Source organism: Bombus terrestris, chromosome 8 (genome assembly GCF_910591885.1).
Source record: "Bombus terrestris chromosome 8, iyBomTerr1.2, whole genome shotgun sequence".
Taxonomy (NCBI): Eukaryota; Metazoa; Arthropoda; class Insecta; order Hymenoptera; family Apidae; genus Bombus; species Bombus terrestris.
In genome coordinates, this window is record NC_063276.1 from 2,071,108 (window position 1) to 2,089,511 (window position 18,404).

Genomic DNA, 18,404 nt, shown 5'->3' on the forward strand with positions numbered 1-18,404 from the left:
TGATTATACTCGTACATCTTTTTATCGACTGAATGCCTGCACCGATTATAGTCCCTAAGATGTTTCGAGGTGTGAGTTTATGCGCGAGACATACGTACGTAAGATTTAACCGCGTGACTGTACAATTTCACTAAAAACTGGTCTCGTTGATTTGCATAGCACATTTCAACGCGTTTGAAATTATTCTTCGGAATTGTTACATATCTATGTTATTTCATGATTTATGGATCAAGGTGCTCGCGCTCGGAGGATTAAGGCTTGTAGGATAGTACAGGTGTTTTTACTCCTATAATGGTGTTGTAGATAGCTCGTAAGGACTGGTCGATTTGCACAGGCACGAAACACTTCTACGATGAATTATTTGAGTTTGAAATGACTCGAACTTTGCGAGCATTAAAGGAGTAATAAGATTGTTAGCTGTTGCTACATGATTTGTAAAGCTATTAGCTGTTATCTACCGTTGAAGCTTGTTATAGTTTGTTGCCGTCGTAGATCACGCATATATCAAATGTGATAAATTTTGAACTTCCAACATATTTGATAGACAGCCAGTTATAGATACGTACAGTTTAACGTGAGAAATTTAATTCCCAATGCAACGGCATATTTGTTATATCCTGGAATAAATTGACGTACAATTGCACTTGTCAAGAAATTCTAAGCGATCCATTCGATCCTCAGTCCGAAGAGTACATTTTCTCGAAATATTCTGCAATTGAAAAGTTGCGGTCTTGATAACGGCCATCAGTTTCCTTGCTTATAATCGAGTAGCAAAGTTTTTCCCAGTGTCCTGGCATTTCTCTACAGATTCACGGGGATACAAGGCAAATATCGAGCGAAAATTGCGAAACGAGTAAAGAAAGGACACCATTCGCTCCTTCTTTGAAGGCAAAAATAAAGACCAGCGTACACGAAACCGGTAATTTTCACGCGTCGGTAATGAACAGTTTCCCAAGAGAACCACAGCTCGGCAACCGTAAAACAATCATCAGACGTTTCTTCAAAAACAAAAGGAGAAAAAAAGGTGGCGCTTCCACGGCACGGTAGAGTCGGTCGGGCGGCGAAACGCGCATTCCCTTAGAAAATGACACGTAACAATGTTACGCTAGCTGTGGGTAAAGCCGGAACGAAGCAGAAGCGGAGTTTCGCTAACCGAAAAATTCTCTTTGGATGGCAATCGAGGGAAACGGGTCAGCAACGTATCGGCCCAACTGCGCTCCCGTTGCACTTGGCATCCTGTAATTTCGTAGTCGTCTCTGATTGCTTTTCTAGAACGCTACCGTCGGTCTGCCTCCGCCAAAGTGGCCACTTAGGCCACACAAGGAAAAAGAAGCTGCATGGACCACGGTTGAACAGTGACGGATGAGAGAAACGGATCAGGGATACCGCAAAACTTGGGCTTTAACGCGCTTTAAAGATTACGGTTGGTGTTGCTTTAATTCAACGAAGAATTTGCTTTTATTGGAAGCGATACGAAAATACTCGCAAATAGAACTGAACGAAGTATAAAGTCCGACTATCTTTCGAACCTAGTAAATTGCTTTCGATCTTCAAGTTTACGCAAACAGAGACGTGCAACGAACTGAACACAATTACAGGAAATTAATACACAGACGAAATATGAATAAAAGAAACTCGGCTTACGACGATTCACTGCTATCGCGTTTCGCGTATATCGGACATTTTTCATCGATGTATGGGAATTTTAGAACTAGCCTGTTGATAATAAAAGCTGTTAAACAGTAAACGTATTACATCCTGCACTGGTTAATCCAATTGCATTGGTATAACTGCGGCCGACTAATTAGATCATTTAATACGACTAGATGACTTTCTTTACTGTCTGTGCGGGAGATACAGTTCATCCACCTATTACTCTTACTTGTACTTGTCAGAGCAACTGTTAAATTCGACTTTATTGGACGAAAGAAGAAATAGAACAGATGCAGCTTTACATAGAAAATTTAAACGAAACTTTATCCACGAGAGATCCTTTCGACAAGTAGTTGCCAAGAGAGAAGACACGCAAATTTACTCCAACAATTAGAACTTACCATCATTTCTTTCAATAATATTTCTTTTATCGATAATTGAACTATATCCTTGACTAAACAGCAATTATAATTAATTTCTGACATAATTTCTCGTCGTGAAACTCGATCGTTCGAGCAAATAATTTCGTTGCTAGAGAATTTCTTTGAAATCACCAAAGGTGCCGTATCTGCTAAACGTAAAAATACGTCGATACGTCATCGCTTAACTCCTAATAATTCACGATGCTACTGTTACGTAAATTTCTTAAGTAAATCTCTTAGTCCGTACATGCCGCCAAAGCCCGAACGGCGAGATCCTTTCCATCCCGAGCTCAGAAATCCCGAAAGAATAACGGGGAATCTACTTTTTTGGACAAGCTGAAGTCACCAGCTAATCGCTCGTTTTTACGTAATTCTTCTCCCAGTCGAATCTATAGTACCAAACCGATCATCGGTCATTCTTAGCTACCCAATTCCTCGGCGCCGATTTCCACCTTGTTCAGGCACGGTTGCTCGATCATTCACAATCAGAGTTCGTTCAGAACTACAGTTATGTACTGAATCATCTAGTCGCGCCACCATCCCAACGTAATCGTACTTACTGGCGTCTTTTTGTTGGCAAATTTTCTACTATTAAACTTTTTACGCCTAATTGTTAACAGCGTAACGCAAAAACCCGTCCAAGACCGAGCGATTCTCAATTTTATCCAGATGTTCGCTTAGCTTCCCTTCATTCTGCTAATCGTGTTAGAGCGGAGCCACGCTGTAAAAACATCAGGCGTGTTACACCGTGCCTAGTCGCACCGTTTCGCGAGAACTTTCAACCTCGCCTAGCTCCACGACACGTTGGCACACGTAAAACCTGGCCAAGTTTAAGACCATCGCGTTGCTCTTCCGTCCAAGCTAGAAGCAAAAGGAGCCGCGAGACGCATCACCGTTCCAGCATCATGCCATGTGAACAAACTCGTAGCTACCGGTCCAGCGAGTTGACTTAATCCAATGAAACGAGTCCCCGGACGCGACTTCCAGGACGAGCCGACGATCCAGGGGGGACCAGCGTGTATACGTGACTACCGGTAGCACATGTACACACCGAGAGACAGACAGGGAGAGGCACGCTTAGCGCGGCTCAGCTTCGAACGGTGCCTCCGATCACGTAATCTGACTAATCGCTTCCGGTTTCGCGGACTCGCTTCCAGTATTATAGCCACGCGAGCTAATGCCAGGCCATGTTCGAGGCGCTGATGATACGGCTGCTGCACGAGCACGGTCCACTAAACAGAGATGGGCGAACCGGCGAGCCGAGAGAATGAAAAGAGAGTGGACCACGTGATCCATCGCCAACAGCCACGAAGCCGAGGTTAAACGAGTCGTTTAACCCTTGGCTCGTGGGGGGCCGCGGCCAACAGGGGGATGCACGTGGCTGCGCGCAGGGTGCTTTCGGTGGTTCGCTCGGCTGCATCGAAGAAAATATCCTATGGCGATGTCTGATGGAACGACTCGTTCCCGAAAGGGGGAACCGAGGAGTCGCAATTGCCGCGGTTACGGCCACCGTGCCCGGATCCTTCGAATAGCGCGCTATCTGCTTGGTCAATTAATAATATAATTTGCGGCGATAATGGGATTCTATTCGTGGATTGGCCGAGCCCGAACCACTGGATAGGAAGTCGTTGCCACTCTTGATGCTCGTGTTCAGCACCAGGGGTTCGTGAGAGCCGTTTCGCCTAGATGGAAATGAAGCAGAGACGATCCTGGCTCTCTTGGTTTTCGTTCTCGGTTCACCATCCAAGAGTTTAGCCGCAGACCTTCAACGGTTGCTCATTCTCTATTGGTTATCGCGGTGTTCGCGTATTCACTGACGTCGTGGTGGTACCGGGGGTAATGCGCACTGCTGAAAACGTTATTGCTTTCTACATTATTCTATTGATTTATTTGCGTCCGAGGGGACGAAAGTGTGTAATCCATTCTAGTTGCGTATTCAAAGTTATGTTGTACTTTCTAGCCGGTAAGCACGTAAATGCAATTTTGCCAACCAAATCGCTTACGTATCTCGTAATAAGCGTTATTTGCAGTACTTGAACAGAATCTAGTTGTTTCGTTGCAGGTGATTTTTAAGCGTGCGTGTCCAATCGTACGAATCTTGTACGATGTTTCTTTTAGTAGAGATATAGAACCAGCTGTTTGTTCGAATTTGGATCGTTCTGCCGGTTGTCAAGGAGAAACTCGAAGAAACGTCGTCGATCGGGCGTAACCGAAACGCGTTCGACGATGAAAGTCGACGAATGCGCGGTCTCGCGAGCGTAACAGTACGAGAGCGAGCGACGCGTTGTATCAACCTTTTTCACGCGACTGTGACTTGCAGTATCGCGTCATCGACCAGCTTCCTGGATCTCCGCGGGTCTTTAAACTCGTTGCATCGATAGTGGCGTGCACTGAAAGACCTTGACCTACGGTAAAGGAAACAGAGCCGATGGTAGAGGAAGTAATAGCGGTCCAACTAGTGGCTGAACGATAATGCCGAGCCTTGCAAGCCCCGTGCGCGTTAATTACAGGTTGCGTTGTTCGTTACGTGGCTTTTTGATTCCCTCGCGATCCCTGCCTCACGGGTTGATCGACTTTTTTTTTAGAGAGATACACCGAGCACGATGGAGAAAGAAACGGACAAAGACGGAGAGAAACGCTCGAACTCGAGATTACTAGCTACCTGCCGGTCAGCGAGGCGTTCCATCGTGAAATCGACAACGCGTCGAGTGATACCGTATGTTTCTTCCTCCTAGCGACTGTTTAAGGGACAGCCTGTAATTAAAGATACGCGGTTAGCGGCTGTTCGAATCTTACTTTTCGTGTAATAAAGGATTCCGGAGTTCGTGCAAGAACAAGTTGTAGCGGTGTTTGATTTATGGTGGCGTTTAGGCTGATGGGCGTGTCGCGTAAAACGAAATAGTAGAATAAATGAACGTTGTTTACTGTTATTATACAGCGCGTAATATCGAAGCAGCGATACGAGCGAAAAGGCGATGATCTTTGTTTTTTATTTTAATAGAAAAATACATCGATCATACGGATTAACGCTTTTCGGAAATTTCAACCGTCCAAGGTTCCGGCTGATTCCTCTGCTTCTCGACTTTTTCTCGTACATCGAGTACGCGTACGCAGCGAGAGAAACGGCGAGGACGGTGCATTCGCTGACGATCGTTACCGATTGCCAACGCGGCTAATAGAACGTGTGGTATGTCCGTGGGTATTGTTAGCGCCTAACCGGCGCACTTTGTTCCCTTTCGAAAGAATGTGCAGCCGCGTGCACCCTTCTGACGTTGCAACACGACGATGCACCTCGCGGGTCCTCGTGACCGGTTTGCTCGAAAGGATCGTGGTATATCCTGATTACTTGGCACAACCTTGCGATCACCGGGCAACGGAGCGACTCTGAGAATCGTTGGAGTTACGATTTCAAGGCTAGAGAATGTTGCAACTCGAGGGAAACGTTCTCGCGCGCGCTCGCATTCCTCGAAAAAGTCAAATCGCGTCCGCGTCTCCATCTCGAGCTCTCGTTTAACGTTCTATCTGTCTTTGCGAATATTTTCAATCTCCGGCGGCTCGTCGTTCAATTTTATTGAAGAAAGGAAAAACAAAAAACAAAAAGAGAGAGAGACGAGATCGTCGATCGGACAAGATCTTCGTCAAACGAGATGTTCGGCATGCCTACAATTTGAGCTCTGGAAAAAATGCATCGCTATCAGGAAACCATTACCATGGGAAGATGAAGCGAACAGAAAAAGCTCGTATCTGCTGAGAATCGTCATTAACGCAGGCGGTAGATTGAAAACAGATGTTGCATAGACGGATGAATCGAAACTCGAAATTTTTGGTAATAACACGTGCCGGTATGCACGAGAATGCAAAGAAGAGAGACACGAGAAAACACATTTGAAGCCACAGGCAAGAGATGCTGGAGAGTCGGTAATGGTCTCAGTGATTATTTTATCATTATCCGTAATGGTTTCTGGGTATGGGAGATTTGGTTCGTATTTATGGAAAATTAATAACTGGATGATACTTGCAAATTCTGCGGCAGAATGCAGCGCCGTCTCGGCAACGACCAATTGGAAAGCCGTTTATTTTGCAACGCGATAACGATCCTAAGCACGCTATCCAAGTGGTAAAAAAATATTCGAAAAATTTGATGCCTCGATTTAAATATCGTTGATATTACCGAAAAATTACGCAGCAGTCGTGTATAGGAGAATGGAACCCAATCCCGTGGCTATTTGCTATTGCCGCATCCGCAATTACGCGCAAAACGAAGCGCAATTCGAAAATGTCAGAGCGCGGAATAAACAGCACGAGTCCATTCTACTTTGGTACTTGGCAAATCGATCGGAACGCGAGGAATAGTTGCGCAACAAAGCACGAAATATCACCGAGCGGATCCGTTCGGGTAAATCGGTAATCGGTTTCGAAACGGGCGTGAACAGAAGAGAAAAAAGAAGCGAAAAACGCAGCAGATTAGTCGGCGGTAGGGGCTGGTGGCTGGCCAGCCCGGAAGAAATCGAAAGTGGCTCGACAAGAGAGCCGGGACAAGGTCGTAATCCCAAGGAGGTTGGAAAGGAGAGAAAGCATTTAACTGAATCGGTGTGCTTCACCGGGCCCCCGTATTCTCGAAAGTATCGACGCGGCACGGTTGCATAAGCAACGATCCTAACCCGAGGCTATGGGCGAGGGATCGATTTAATTTTTCGTCTCAGCCTACAACGTACGGTTTACGAGTGAATTTACGAGGATCGTGAACGTATCGGTCCGGGGACGCTGTGCAACGATCCCCCAAGATAGAAAGTCGAGATACTACCTACGTACGCGATATATAATTCGATATTTGTTAGAACAGACTGATCGTGAGCTTGATTAATGATCGGGCAGCGACCGCGTCAGTGTTACTTACGCGCGTCAGATTGCAAAATTTGTCGCCTGTGCTGCTTTGGAATACGATAAGGTGGTGTCCAAGATACCGTTTCTTCTTTTCTTCTTTTCTTTTTCATACGAGTAGAGAGGAAAGACGATGCAGACTTGTAAATGGTTGTACAGACTCTGTTTCGCGTTGTACCGCGATTACAAATCTTTTACTTTCGACGTCTTAATTTGTAAATTAATCTGCGATTGTAATCAAGGTATTTAACAGTTTTTTCCCAATACTATAAACGTTTTAGAATACGAATACGCTTCCAAATTGGCACTCGTTTCGCGATCTCTCGTGGTACACGACGTCTCTTGCTTCATATGCTAACTGTTACTATCACAAATTTCCTCTTTGACGTTGTTACACGTAAAATGTTAATCCGTTTAATGGCAATCTGAAATTTTCAATTTGAAATTGAACAAAGGTCCTTGGTGGATTGAAGGTATCGAAACGCTTCATTGCCAACGCTAGAAATAATACGCCACGACGATTTCTTTTCATTGAACAGAAGTCGCCATTGATCACGGTCGAGCTGACGAGAAGATGAAAAACGATCGTATCGATTCAGTTGCAAATTGTTACGCAGAGCGTGGTGAATTATAGCGTTAAATAACCAGGTGTGAACGACCGTGGTACAGATCGTATGCCGGATTAACAAGGATACACGTGGCGATCGTGTGTCACACATTTTCTTCAGGGATATGTTACAGCGATTAACAGGAACTAGCGATGGAACTAATTCTAACAACGATCGAAAGCCTCGAAACAAATAATTAACGACAGCCATACGGCAAAACGCGAGGGTGTCTTTTTGCTTCTTCGAGGAAATAAAATAAATGGCACTCGAAGAGCCAAAAGATTCGCTAAATCCGTGCGCGTATCTTGTTTCGACGTTTGAAATAACCGAAAAATAAATTACGTTCGTAGCATACTAAACCAACCACCCTGAAGAAACACACGCTGAACGAAAGTCGAAGAACCAAAAACCTCTGCCGTATCCTTACGCGCATACCACGCTTGCAACGTTCGAGACAACCCGCAAATAAATTACAATTAAACCATACCAGCCTGCCAGTAGTTGGCTGAAAAGGAACACTAAACGAAATTCCAAGAACCAGCTGACGGAAAAACATCGACCGGCGAATCGAAGCGACCGTAGAATCGTAGAATGGACGGCTTGCTGCAGCCAGTGTATAAGGAGGCTCGATACGGATACGTTGGCCGAGGTGTCAGCTATCGGACACGCACGACGGCGCGACGTACGCGAATGGAACGAATAATCAGCCACGTTGAAAAAGCGGTGGAACGTTTTCCGCGAAACTATCGCGAGGGTGTCGTTCCCATCGCTAACAGGAACTCGTTCCACCTTGAACGGTGTCTTCCGTGTGCATAACTGTCGCGGTCCGGTGTGTTACGCTTGAAAAACGAGCCAACTATTTCAGCCGGTGATTATTACGGTGGAACTATTCAGGCGGGAGTTTAAAATGACGGAAACCATGGCAAAGATATACGAGTGAGAGGAATCGCTGAATGCGGTTGAGATTGCGCGTAAACGTATGCCGGGGCCGGACCGGCTCGCCTTCGGATTGATTAATTCGCTTTTAATTGTAAATCGTTGTAACGGAGCAACACGGAGCTCGTCAACGGATATTGCACGCGCGCTATTACACAGTGTGCGGAACGTTGGATACCAGCGAACCGTTGTTTGCATGATGAAAAGCTCGATGATATACGGTGACGATAATTGCAGAACGGGTAATCGAGCGGCTCACTGGGAAAGTGGAACGTACAACTGCGTTTCTTCTAAAAGCGAAATAAGTACAAGCAACGTTACGTGATATCTGTGTTTATCTGGAGTATGACGTATAAAAAGTTGCAGAGCAACGTTCAAATTATTCAGAGTACTGTTGACAACTAGTTTGAGATGGACGGTTACGGTATTCATGAGTACTCTTCGAATCAATTAGAATGCCTGACGGGGCACCTAGATATATCCGTATTGATTAATTATTCCGCTGATCTTTTATCAGGGAAAGAGAACAGAAGAATGATCTTAATCGACGACTAAGTACTTCGAGAAAATTTGAAAGTACGAAAGTCAATTTCAGACAGTCATACAACGCGATTGCTTCCGTTTCATGTTACGTACGAAATCAAAAACTATTACACGTCAAATATCATGTTGGCGAACGTAACGAAGTTATTTCATTACGTAGATAAGGTTACTCTAAATTTTAAGTTAATACGTTGCGATATAATAACGTCCAGGTTTCTTTCACGCTATCCACGGACGCGTTCAACGAATCTCTCGCATATCAAATATTCGACGAGCTACGCTTTTCGCCGTTTTACGAGCAGAATTTTCATTGCTACTTTTGCCAACGAGCAGGCGTTCTGCGTATTGTTTACATAACTGCAAAACCACGTAATAATTTTCTAAAACGAGCGCGAGTTCACGGATTGCGAAAAAGCCGTGTTAGAAAGCGCACCTTAAAGCCAACGTAAATGTCAACAATTGTTTACGGAAAGCGAATTAAATCGGTATTTTTGTTTGATATTAACACGGTTGAAAACTCGCCTGTACCCACATAGTAGCGCAAACAGCGCAATTTTATTACCGCGAAATCTAAGATTCGGTCTTTACACGTCCGCCGATTAATGGATAACAAAAAGCAATAGAAGTTTCTATTTTGGAAAGTGGGACACCGCACTTTGAGTGTTTTCTATATTTCTATATTTGGTCGACCACGTTCAATTACGCGGTATCATTTTCCAAGGAAATTTCTATCGTTTTATACCGTAGCATCTACTGTTAACGATAGCTGCTCCAATATTACACGCATTTATCGATATTCGATCCAATTAACAATTCTGTCTATCCTTAGCTAATAAATTCATCCCGGCAAAGCAAATAACAGGATTGTTACGACACGAAGCTGTCAACGAATCGTCGATCTCGATAGCTGCGAAAATAATATACGTACACAGAGTGGAGCGCGTTAATAGCGCATCTTCCTGGAACACGCGGATTCCTCGACTTCCTAGTCTCTCGCGGAGCGATATGCTGAAAAATTGCCTTTCACGCGGCGATGTTACGTGCGACGAGTCTCATCCGAGTCAGCGGGTTTGGGAACGAGGCGAGCGTCCTTACAATACCGTTTGAATTCCTCCGTTCGTTGGAATAGAGCTCGGCTGGAAAGTGCAGTCACGGAAGCTTCCTTCGTGTATAACGTAATGCGTTTATCAGATTCGCGGTAATATCGCGCTGATTATGTGGACCCTGGGAACATCGGCTACCAAGAAAGTGTTTCTTACGAAAAGGCGCGACCTGGAAAGTTCTGGTTACGCCAAAGTATCCTTATCGTCTAAGTTTAAGTAGGTGTGCACGTACTATTGACTCGGCTCTGTTAACTCGTATAAATCTAACAGAGAAATAAAATTGTTGGTAAGATCTTCTTGCGCGTGCCGACGCTTTGATTAATAATCGTCGTGCAGGATATGAAATATCGATATATTGATAGTAGTAATTGATTAAGACGATAGAAATGGAAATAACGTAAATTCTATATTAATGGCAACTAATTGAGGAAACGAAGTTCCAGTCTTTCGGTCGTTCGTGATTGTAACAAATATATCGATAAATACAATACAGACGATAAAAATAGTAGTAATATATTTACGAACATTTTTCATTGCACCTAAATATAGCTTTTCTAAAGCTTCGACTTTCTAGCTAATCGTAAAGGTACGAGATAACAAATGTGCAAGTATTAATCACGTCCGGCACAACGTACGTTACCCACAGAAACGAACTCTCTCGAAAGTTTAAACCTTTTCAATAAATCCAGTTACGCGTACGACAACAAGACGCGCGTCTTTTGACACGGGATAACGAGTAAACATATTTTTTGAACAAAATCCGCGAGAAGAAACTCGGCCTGGCAAGCTGAATAAGCGAGAAACAATTCAGTCTTAATCGTCCGCGCTCTATTCGAGGGACGATTGCAACACACTCTGAATACAAATATGGAAAATTTCTCAACATTTAGCGATCGTTGCGTTACAACGATTTATCTCGTTTATCCAAAGAGATAAAGAAATAAAGCAGGGGAAAAGGGGGGAAGGAACGCGCAATTCCTTGAAACGGCCTGCCGACGCTAACCACTGAGAAATTGCATGGTCCAGTACGATCCATTTGCAAAAACCCATTAATCCCGAATGATCACGCGTGCATGTAACGAGCAGCACGAACAGTCGCGTAACACCAGGGAAAAAGTACGACGATCATGAAGAGGCAGCAATTTGCCCACGGTGATCGTTATTTATCGTCGATCCCTTGGATAGGAACTTCTGAGGAACAGCAGAAGAAGAAGGAGGATATTTGCATGGAAAATCGACGAAAAGACGAGCGACCGTACCGGCGGACGAAGGCCGACTTGCGCAACAACGCGTTGAGACGATGCGATGGTCAGGGATCGGTCATACGCCGTGGCACGTTGACACCTACCATTTATATCTCATCACGTCCGTGGAAATTTAGCAGCCGGCACAGGGGGAAACGGGCCCCAAGACAAATTGAACGCGTCAGCGTGGATGGAATATGGACCATGGAATATGGCTGACGCGTCGAGAGTGAAATCTTGCGTCGGGTAATTTGAAAATAAAGTCGGATGGGCTGCGGTGTAAGTCCAGGGATTTTGTTGGACGATTTGGACAAGTCGGATTGCGAACGACGTGGCTGGAAGTAATTTGAAAGGAAGATTGAAATTCGGTACTGTACGTATAGTGGGGTTGACGGCTCGAGAATCCTAGATAACGTAGCTTTGATACGCGTTTTGATCTTTTGAAAGCGAATTCGAGGGACGAGAAGGTAGATCGTGGTTGTAGGAAAGTCGTAATTAGCTTAACCCTTAGTAATTGAAATATCGTACGATTTTTAGTCGCGATGGGCGTTCACATTCGCCGAATAAAAACTTGCTCTCCTTCTTATTCGTGCAATTTGCTGGAAAAAGTGCGTAACACCTATTCCATCGTCCATCCACAGCTGTCTTATCTCTTTCAGCTTCGCTTTTTACCAGGCGAGTATTACTCGACCCTAAAAAAAAAGACTGGCAAATAGCATCGCCTCATTTGGTAGCTAAATTCATTTGCTCGTAAAGCAGCATCAATTACGTGCTGATGCACACACCGGGCTAGTGCGTTCACGCGTGTCCACGTGCACGAGAACGAGAGAACGCGCGAACGAGAGAAAAGGAGAGAAGACTCGTTACGCAACGTGAAAGTCGTCGACTGGAATTCATTCTTACTTCCAGCTTGCCCTGACCTCCGAGATAATGAGAGTGATCTGAATCTGAATAATCTGGATCGGTATGTATTTGGCAATGTTCACGGGCCTAATGAGTATCCGTATAGCCTGATTTCTTTTTCATTTCTCGCAACGAACGATTAGCATACGGCTCCGTTCCTCCTTGCGTAATTTTTGCCAATGTAATTGCTTGTGTACGTACTTTATATACGAGAGCCGCGTGTGCGTGGGTAAGTACGTGCGAAAGATTAAACGATATTATCTGGAGGTGACGTTACGCGTGTGTCAGTACGTTGTCTGTCTTCGCTGTATAAAACTCTGCGGTAAAAAGAAAGTTACGTCAATTTTTTTGTCAGACCCTAATTGACCGGTACCTTTGATCCAACCGGTATGGTAGCTCGAGGGGCCACCCGATACATATTTCGGCCATTGCTTTTGACGCAATTTTGCGTGCAATCCGCGTGAGGTAATACGTTGATTAGAAATTGGGTAGCTTTCGTACGTTCTTGCTGTAACATTTAAATAGGTTAATTTACGCAATTGCACGGTTGCTTCGTAAACGAAATATATTTGCCGGAGCATCGATTTCAGGAGTTCACAGTTCGGCATAGAGTCGCTAAATTTCTTTTTTCTTTTCTTTTCGACTATCGTTATCCGTCTTTGATTTCATCTCGCTAACAAACTTTAACGATCAACGCTGTTACCGTTTCCACAGTCGCAGACCCGATTTCCATACAACCGTACTTTCCTCGACATCGGAGTTGGATCCGAAGGAAGTTAAAAACAGAAAGAAAAAAAGAAGACTCGCGAGACAGCCTAGCTGTTGGTCCACGAGCCGAAACATCGTGGAAGAGCCACGACTCGACTGCATTGTTCACGGGACACAGGTTAATCGAATATTAATGACGGAACAGTACCAGCTAGCTGTAATAGAACGAACTGCAACGGCGATGCATTAAAATGTATATCATCGTACGGTGGCTCTTTACTTATCTGGATGTATCGTGTTTGAGTAACGGATCGCAGCTTGAAATATGTGAAATATCGCCTAGTTGCCACTACTATTCCAACTATAAATCGATCGAAGCAACTTGACAAAAATTTGACGAGAATCCTTCGAAGATTTAGTCGACATAGCAGATGGCGAATGTTTCTTTATTTTCGTAAACGTGAAACGAATCTACGATAGTAAAATCGTTTATCGCGACGAAGCTTGGAAAACCGATAAACGACGAAGAACGTGAAAATTGGTCGGAATGGAAGAACGTAAGAAAGTAATTAAAAGTTCCTGGAGTTAAATTTATTACGCGGCGTTAAGCGTCGAGCAGCCTCTTTGTCTTTGGGAAACGAGATTGTAATTTAATCTAACCTGACAGTCGTGGCCTATCGACGATAAATTCCGACTTGCTCATAAAACCGAACGTGCTGTATCGACGATAAAACACCCACGTTAATACATTCGTGGAAAGGACGTTTCGCGGAAAGGACGAAACAATCATTGGAACTCGCGCATTAGTACCAGCTGTAAATCAATTCAAGATGGCGGAAATACGATGTAAACCGCTTGCAAATCGATTCAGCGATTTATACGCCTCCATTGTACGTGAAGCCGGGACAACCGGCGGATGTTTTTACATTCGACTATAAATTATCGGAAGAATCGCGCGTATATTCTGCAAATCGTCGATAAATTATTAATTTAAGCCTGGAACCTCGCGCGGCATGATCTATCGCCGATTTTTCCAACGTTGCTGGGTCGTTTAACTCTTTGCTCGAGATCCCCGAACGATCGATCTTAGTAGGCGAAGAGATCTATCATTTGACCGGGTAAGACGAATGATATCGCTGAATAAAACGGGTCAAGTGCGCGTTGCGATTTCGCGAAAAGTTATCGAGCGTCGATCGACGATAACATCGATGGCACAGACGTGAGTTTACGAAAGGCTAGTTTTTCATCGGCAAGTGGAACAGCCATTTCCACGGTGCAACGGTAACGTTTGTCACGTCCGTTTCAGAATGAACCGCGCGAACGCGTTAACGAACCGCTGCTCGACGAAACGAGCACTGTGGAACGACGGTGCACCGGGCCTCTGACACAGATGCCATCGCTTGCGTGTCCTGGCTTGCACGAGAAAGCGAAAATTACTATGCCAACCGAGTGCGACGACTGAGTTTCTCGTAGTAATGAGCGTAATAGATATATCGTACATGCAGAGTTATAAAATTACTCGACCTAATGCAAATTACCATCGATTACGAACGATCGAAAATTTATAGCTCTCGATCCTTGGATATTAGCCGATACATTTTCCACGCATTTGTAACAGGCTAAGCCTTTTGATCGTTCTAGCCATCTCGAGCTTTATTACGATATCGTATCTGCCCCCAGGATCGTAGAAAATATCCTGCGAGCAGTTTGAAATAGACGTTGGCTAAAGAAATACGCATCTGCATCGTGCCTTTAGCCACGCATTTGCGCTCCATGAACTAAATGTTAGACGTACATTAGGCGAAGATTCTGCACACGTTGATAAAGTTAAAGGCGAAAAGATCGGAAGCAAGAAAATTTTTGTAAGAAAGAAAAATCGAATAATATTCACGAGATGATTCGCGTTGGTTGCAGGCTGGTTCTCCGTTGTGTCGAACAACAGTGGTACCGGAAGTGCCAGGGTGTACCGAAGAGTAGGAGCATTAGTTCGAGCCGGTGTTCCGGCGTTTTTGCTTGCCAAACCTCTGAGAGCTTACACGCTGACACACTCGAAAATGGGTAAGTTTTAATAATGTTTAATCCACTTGTACAGTTACTTTGTAAATGACACGTAATTGCACGGCTCACCAGGAAACGTTTCGTTCGTTCGCTCGTTACGATCGTAACGTAGTTGAAGTAAAACTATGTACGACGAGTGCTACAACGCGAATGCATGATAATATAACATAATGATAATGCGCGTTTGTAATAGTTGCTCGTTTATGATATTATAGAAGTTTTCAAATGCGATGATCACGCGTACAATTTCGCCAAGTTCCCGGCGAAAACGAACGCGTTAGCCGGCAGCCACCGATCGCATATGGTATTCACGCGTTACGCCGTTTCCAATGAATCAGCTGTTTCGTTAATTACGACTTCCGTTGGTCGTATCGGCGCGGTAAAACACCAAAGCCTTTTTGCTCGAATCCAAATAGATGACCTTAACGCGATGTAGCGGTATCTAGGGAAGAAAAGTAACTGAGAAATTTATGAGGAAACCACTCGTTTATGAAGTCATTATCTTCCGTACTTTCGTTTGCTAAAAGGAAAACGAAAAGTGCGCGTCGTAGAGAATTAATGGTAGTGTATACTGGAAAGGTTTCGCTGTCGGATGATTATTTTAATGGTGAATAACGTTCCTACGTATGAAGCTTAGAAGGCAAACTAATAAAGGTTGTTGCATAGACAAGCTTATACCGTTTTCGATTAAGTTTTTACGCGCGAATTAATAGAAAATCGAAAAATACTTAACACCGAGTATCCTGTAAACGTTGCTTTCGAACTACCGGTCCACCGTCTTTCGTACGAAAGCGTATATATAAAAAAAAATAACGTTTACCATGGAATGATTTAATATCGTACCATTGACAGTGCTATAAAATACATATAATAATAAATAAATGCGTGATTCATTCCGCGTTCCTATAATCTCTCCCTCGCACATCCAGTGGTCGGGTAATCGGCGTTTCCCCACAAGCAACGTTCGAGCAATCAAGATTCTAGCGTAAGAAATACTGTTCCGTAGAAGAATTCGAAAAACCCTCTTTGCACAAAACCTTCGGTAACCCTAAGGACTTAATACATTCATCATAACGCTACGACCATCCTCCAACACCGATACCATCGACAATACGGAACACGATCACGGACGGATCCGTGTGAGAAGCCCACGGTCTTCCTTCACGGGCTACGAGCGTGAAACCGTGTCGAAGTCAGGATTGTCCCTATCGAGTCTCTCGTCTAGGACGTGACAATGCATCGGGGTCCGGTGCGTGCACACAAACACGGCGCGTGCACTCACGCACGGTCCGCGCGAAGGATTATTCCCTTGGGTGCAGCGACTGGCCGTGACACGAATGTCAATGTGTCTGTTAATGCGAGTGGCCGGCCGCGGTTGTTCGTGCGTTTAAACGTAGGCGAGGAGCACGTAACGTAATAGGCACGCGGCCCGGTGAAAGCCGCTGGGGTTCTTACGATACGCACGGCCCTCGTGCCATTATGCACCATAACGATTATGGTCGCGCCATATTCTATCGCCAGTTCTCTCCTGCTCGCCGACTCTCGCGATATTCCACGTTCAAACCGAGTGAAATCCCGCGAAACTGCCAGCCCCTTTTAACCCAAATCAATCCGCACCCGTACTTAGTTTACGAAGCAAGGGAGCAAGTGATTTCGTCCTACGGAGGCCGCGGTTAGCTCATCGTTCACACGAGCAAGGTCTTTTTCTAAAGATTTTTCATCGGATTATGAATCGTGTATGAAAGGTAGTTGGTGTACGACGCGTTAAATCGGCGTTGTTCATCCTCGGACACGAACGTATACGGAACGACGAGCAAGTCCGGTCTTAAAGATAACGCGTAAGGTACGTCTCTATGGTATACTAGACGTTTTAGCAGAGAATGGTTAATCGGGTATAAAATTAGCGAGGAAAATTACTGGATGTTAGTGGACGAAAAAACGACAAATACGATAATAGTAATATTTGTTGAAAAAGAGATGCACAAAATCGAGAAAATCGTACGTCGCCGGTGTTCTGGCGTTAATACTATTATTAGCTCGGTTGGTTAGCCTAGGAAGAGATTCATTAGACAGAGTACTGGAATAGACTGGATGGATAGAACGGTAAGAAGCAAGGTGGAAGCTGGTTTGTTAATGATAGCGTGGGTAGAGGCAAGTTAGGTAATTGGAATAACGAAGTGGAAGCTACTTTGTTGTAAACTGCGAGTAAAGCTATGTGTTAGAATTTCTAACACGACGACTTTCACAGTTATTAGAGAACACGATGTTCGTGATAAGATAGCGGTACGCGAAAGTACCGGGCCATAGAAATCTATCGTTACAGTTACTGGAAATTAATTAACCCTGCAAATATTTCTTTCGTTGCTCCACTTATCTCTTGCGGAATTTATAAGTTCGAACAGCAACGATATTTCGTTATAATTCTTCTTTTGTCAGAGAAACAGATCGTCTAGGCTCTAAAGAAACCATCGTAAGCTCTAATAACGAGTTAAACTCGAGTCGTAGACTAAACTCTAAATAGATCATCATTATCACAGGCTTGGGACGTAATAACGATTCAGAGCAGAATGATAATTTCCGTTTCAGAGAACGGTAACCTGAGGGCTCACTATACAAAAACGACGGTACGCGCCGGGGAAGTTCTGCGACTGGCCGCGGTTTTCCAAGACACGCGGAGGGCACCGGTTTCCAGTGGTATTTCCGGTGTCGTTAGTGGTGTCCCGGAGGGCAAGAGTTCAAGGTCGTCGGAACGAGATCAGTACGCGCAATGCCTGGATTCTCACGGCCACGAGTTGTTCGCGCCGCTTTCCGCCAGAGGAGAATTCTACGCGACTTGTCAAAGCGGAAGCCTCGACACCGGAAGCGACGCCGTGCTCTACAGGGTTCATCAGCTTGCCAGAAGGGATCTTCCCCTTAGGGTAAGCTCAAGCAAAGTATTTTCTTGGAAAAAGTGGATAGCGAGTTTCGTTCGATCGTCGCAAGAATCGCAAAGCTTGCGACGCATAATAACGATCGAGTTCGGAAATTTCCATCGATAGGTACGGCTGGTTGCCGGACCCTTGCCGATACCACTGCCACGAGATTACAGCGGCCTGATGCAGCTGGAAGGTGCAACGAGGGGTCCCATAGTATTAGGATGCGCGGTACCTCTAATGCCCGAGAGGCCTGTACCAAATTCCACGGTCCCCGAGCTACTTGAACTGGTTGCCACAGGGCCAACGGCGCCCCGAGTGAAGAGGGCGCGATTAGGCTGCCCTTCCGAAGCACGGTTGCTGGCGTCGCCAAAGATGCAACGGTTACTTTCGGCTTGCAGGTAAAAATCCACCTGACAAGGATCCACCTCGT

At 44.8% G+C, this 18,404-nt stretch overlaps 1 protein-coding gene across 2 annotated transcripts in view; it reads left to right on the forward strand.

Annotated features, from left to right (window-relative positions):
- LOC100644889 overlaps positions 1–18,404 on the forward strand; it is a 44,998-nt gene that overhangs the window by 24,234 nt on the left and 2,360 nt on the right. For both annotated transcript variants that reach the window (XR_001098913.3, XM_003397006.4), the window contains exons 3-5: positions 14,916–15,059; positions 17,646–17,977; positions 18,098–18,372. Coding sequence is in view for 1 of the 2 variants with exons in the window: in XM_003397006.4 (XP_003397054.1) it covers positions 14,916–15,059; positions 17,646–17,977; positions 18,098–18,372 (751 nt within the window). In the remaining variant the exon portion in view is untranslated. The remainder of the gene's footprint in view (positions 1–14,915; positions 15,060–17,645; positions 17,978–18,097; positions 18,373–18,404) is intronic.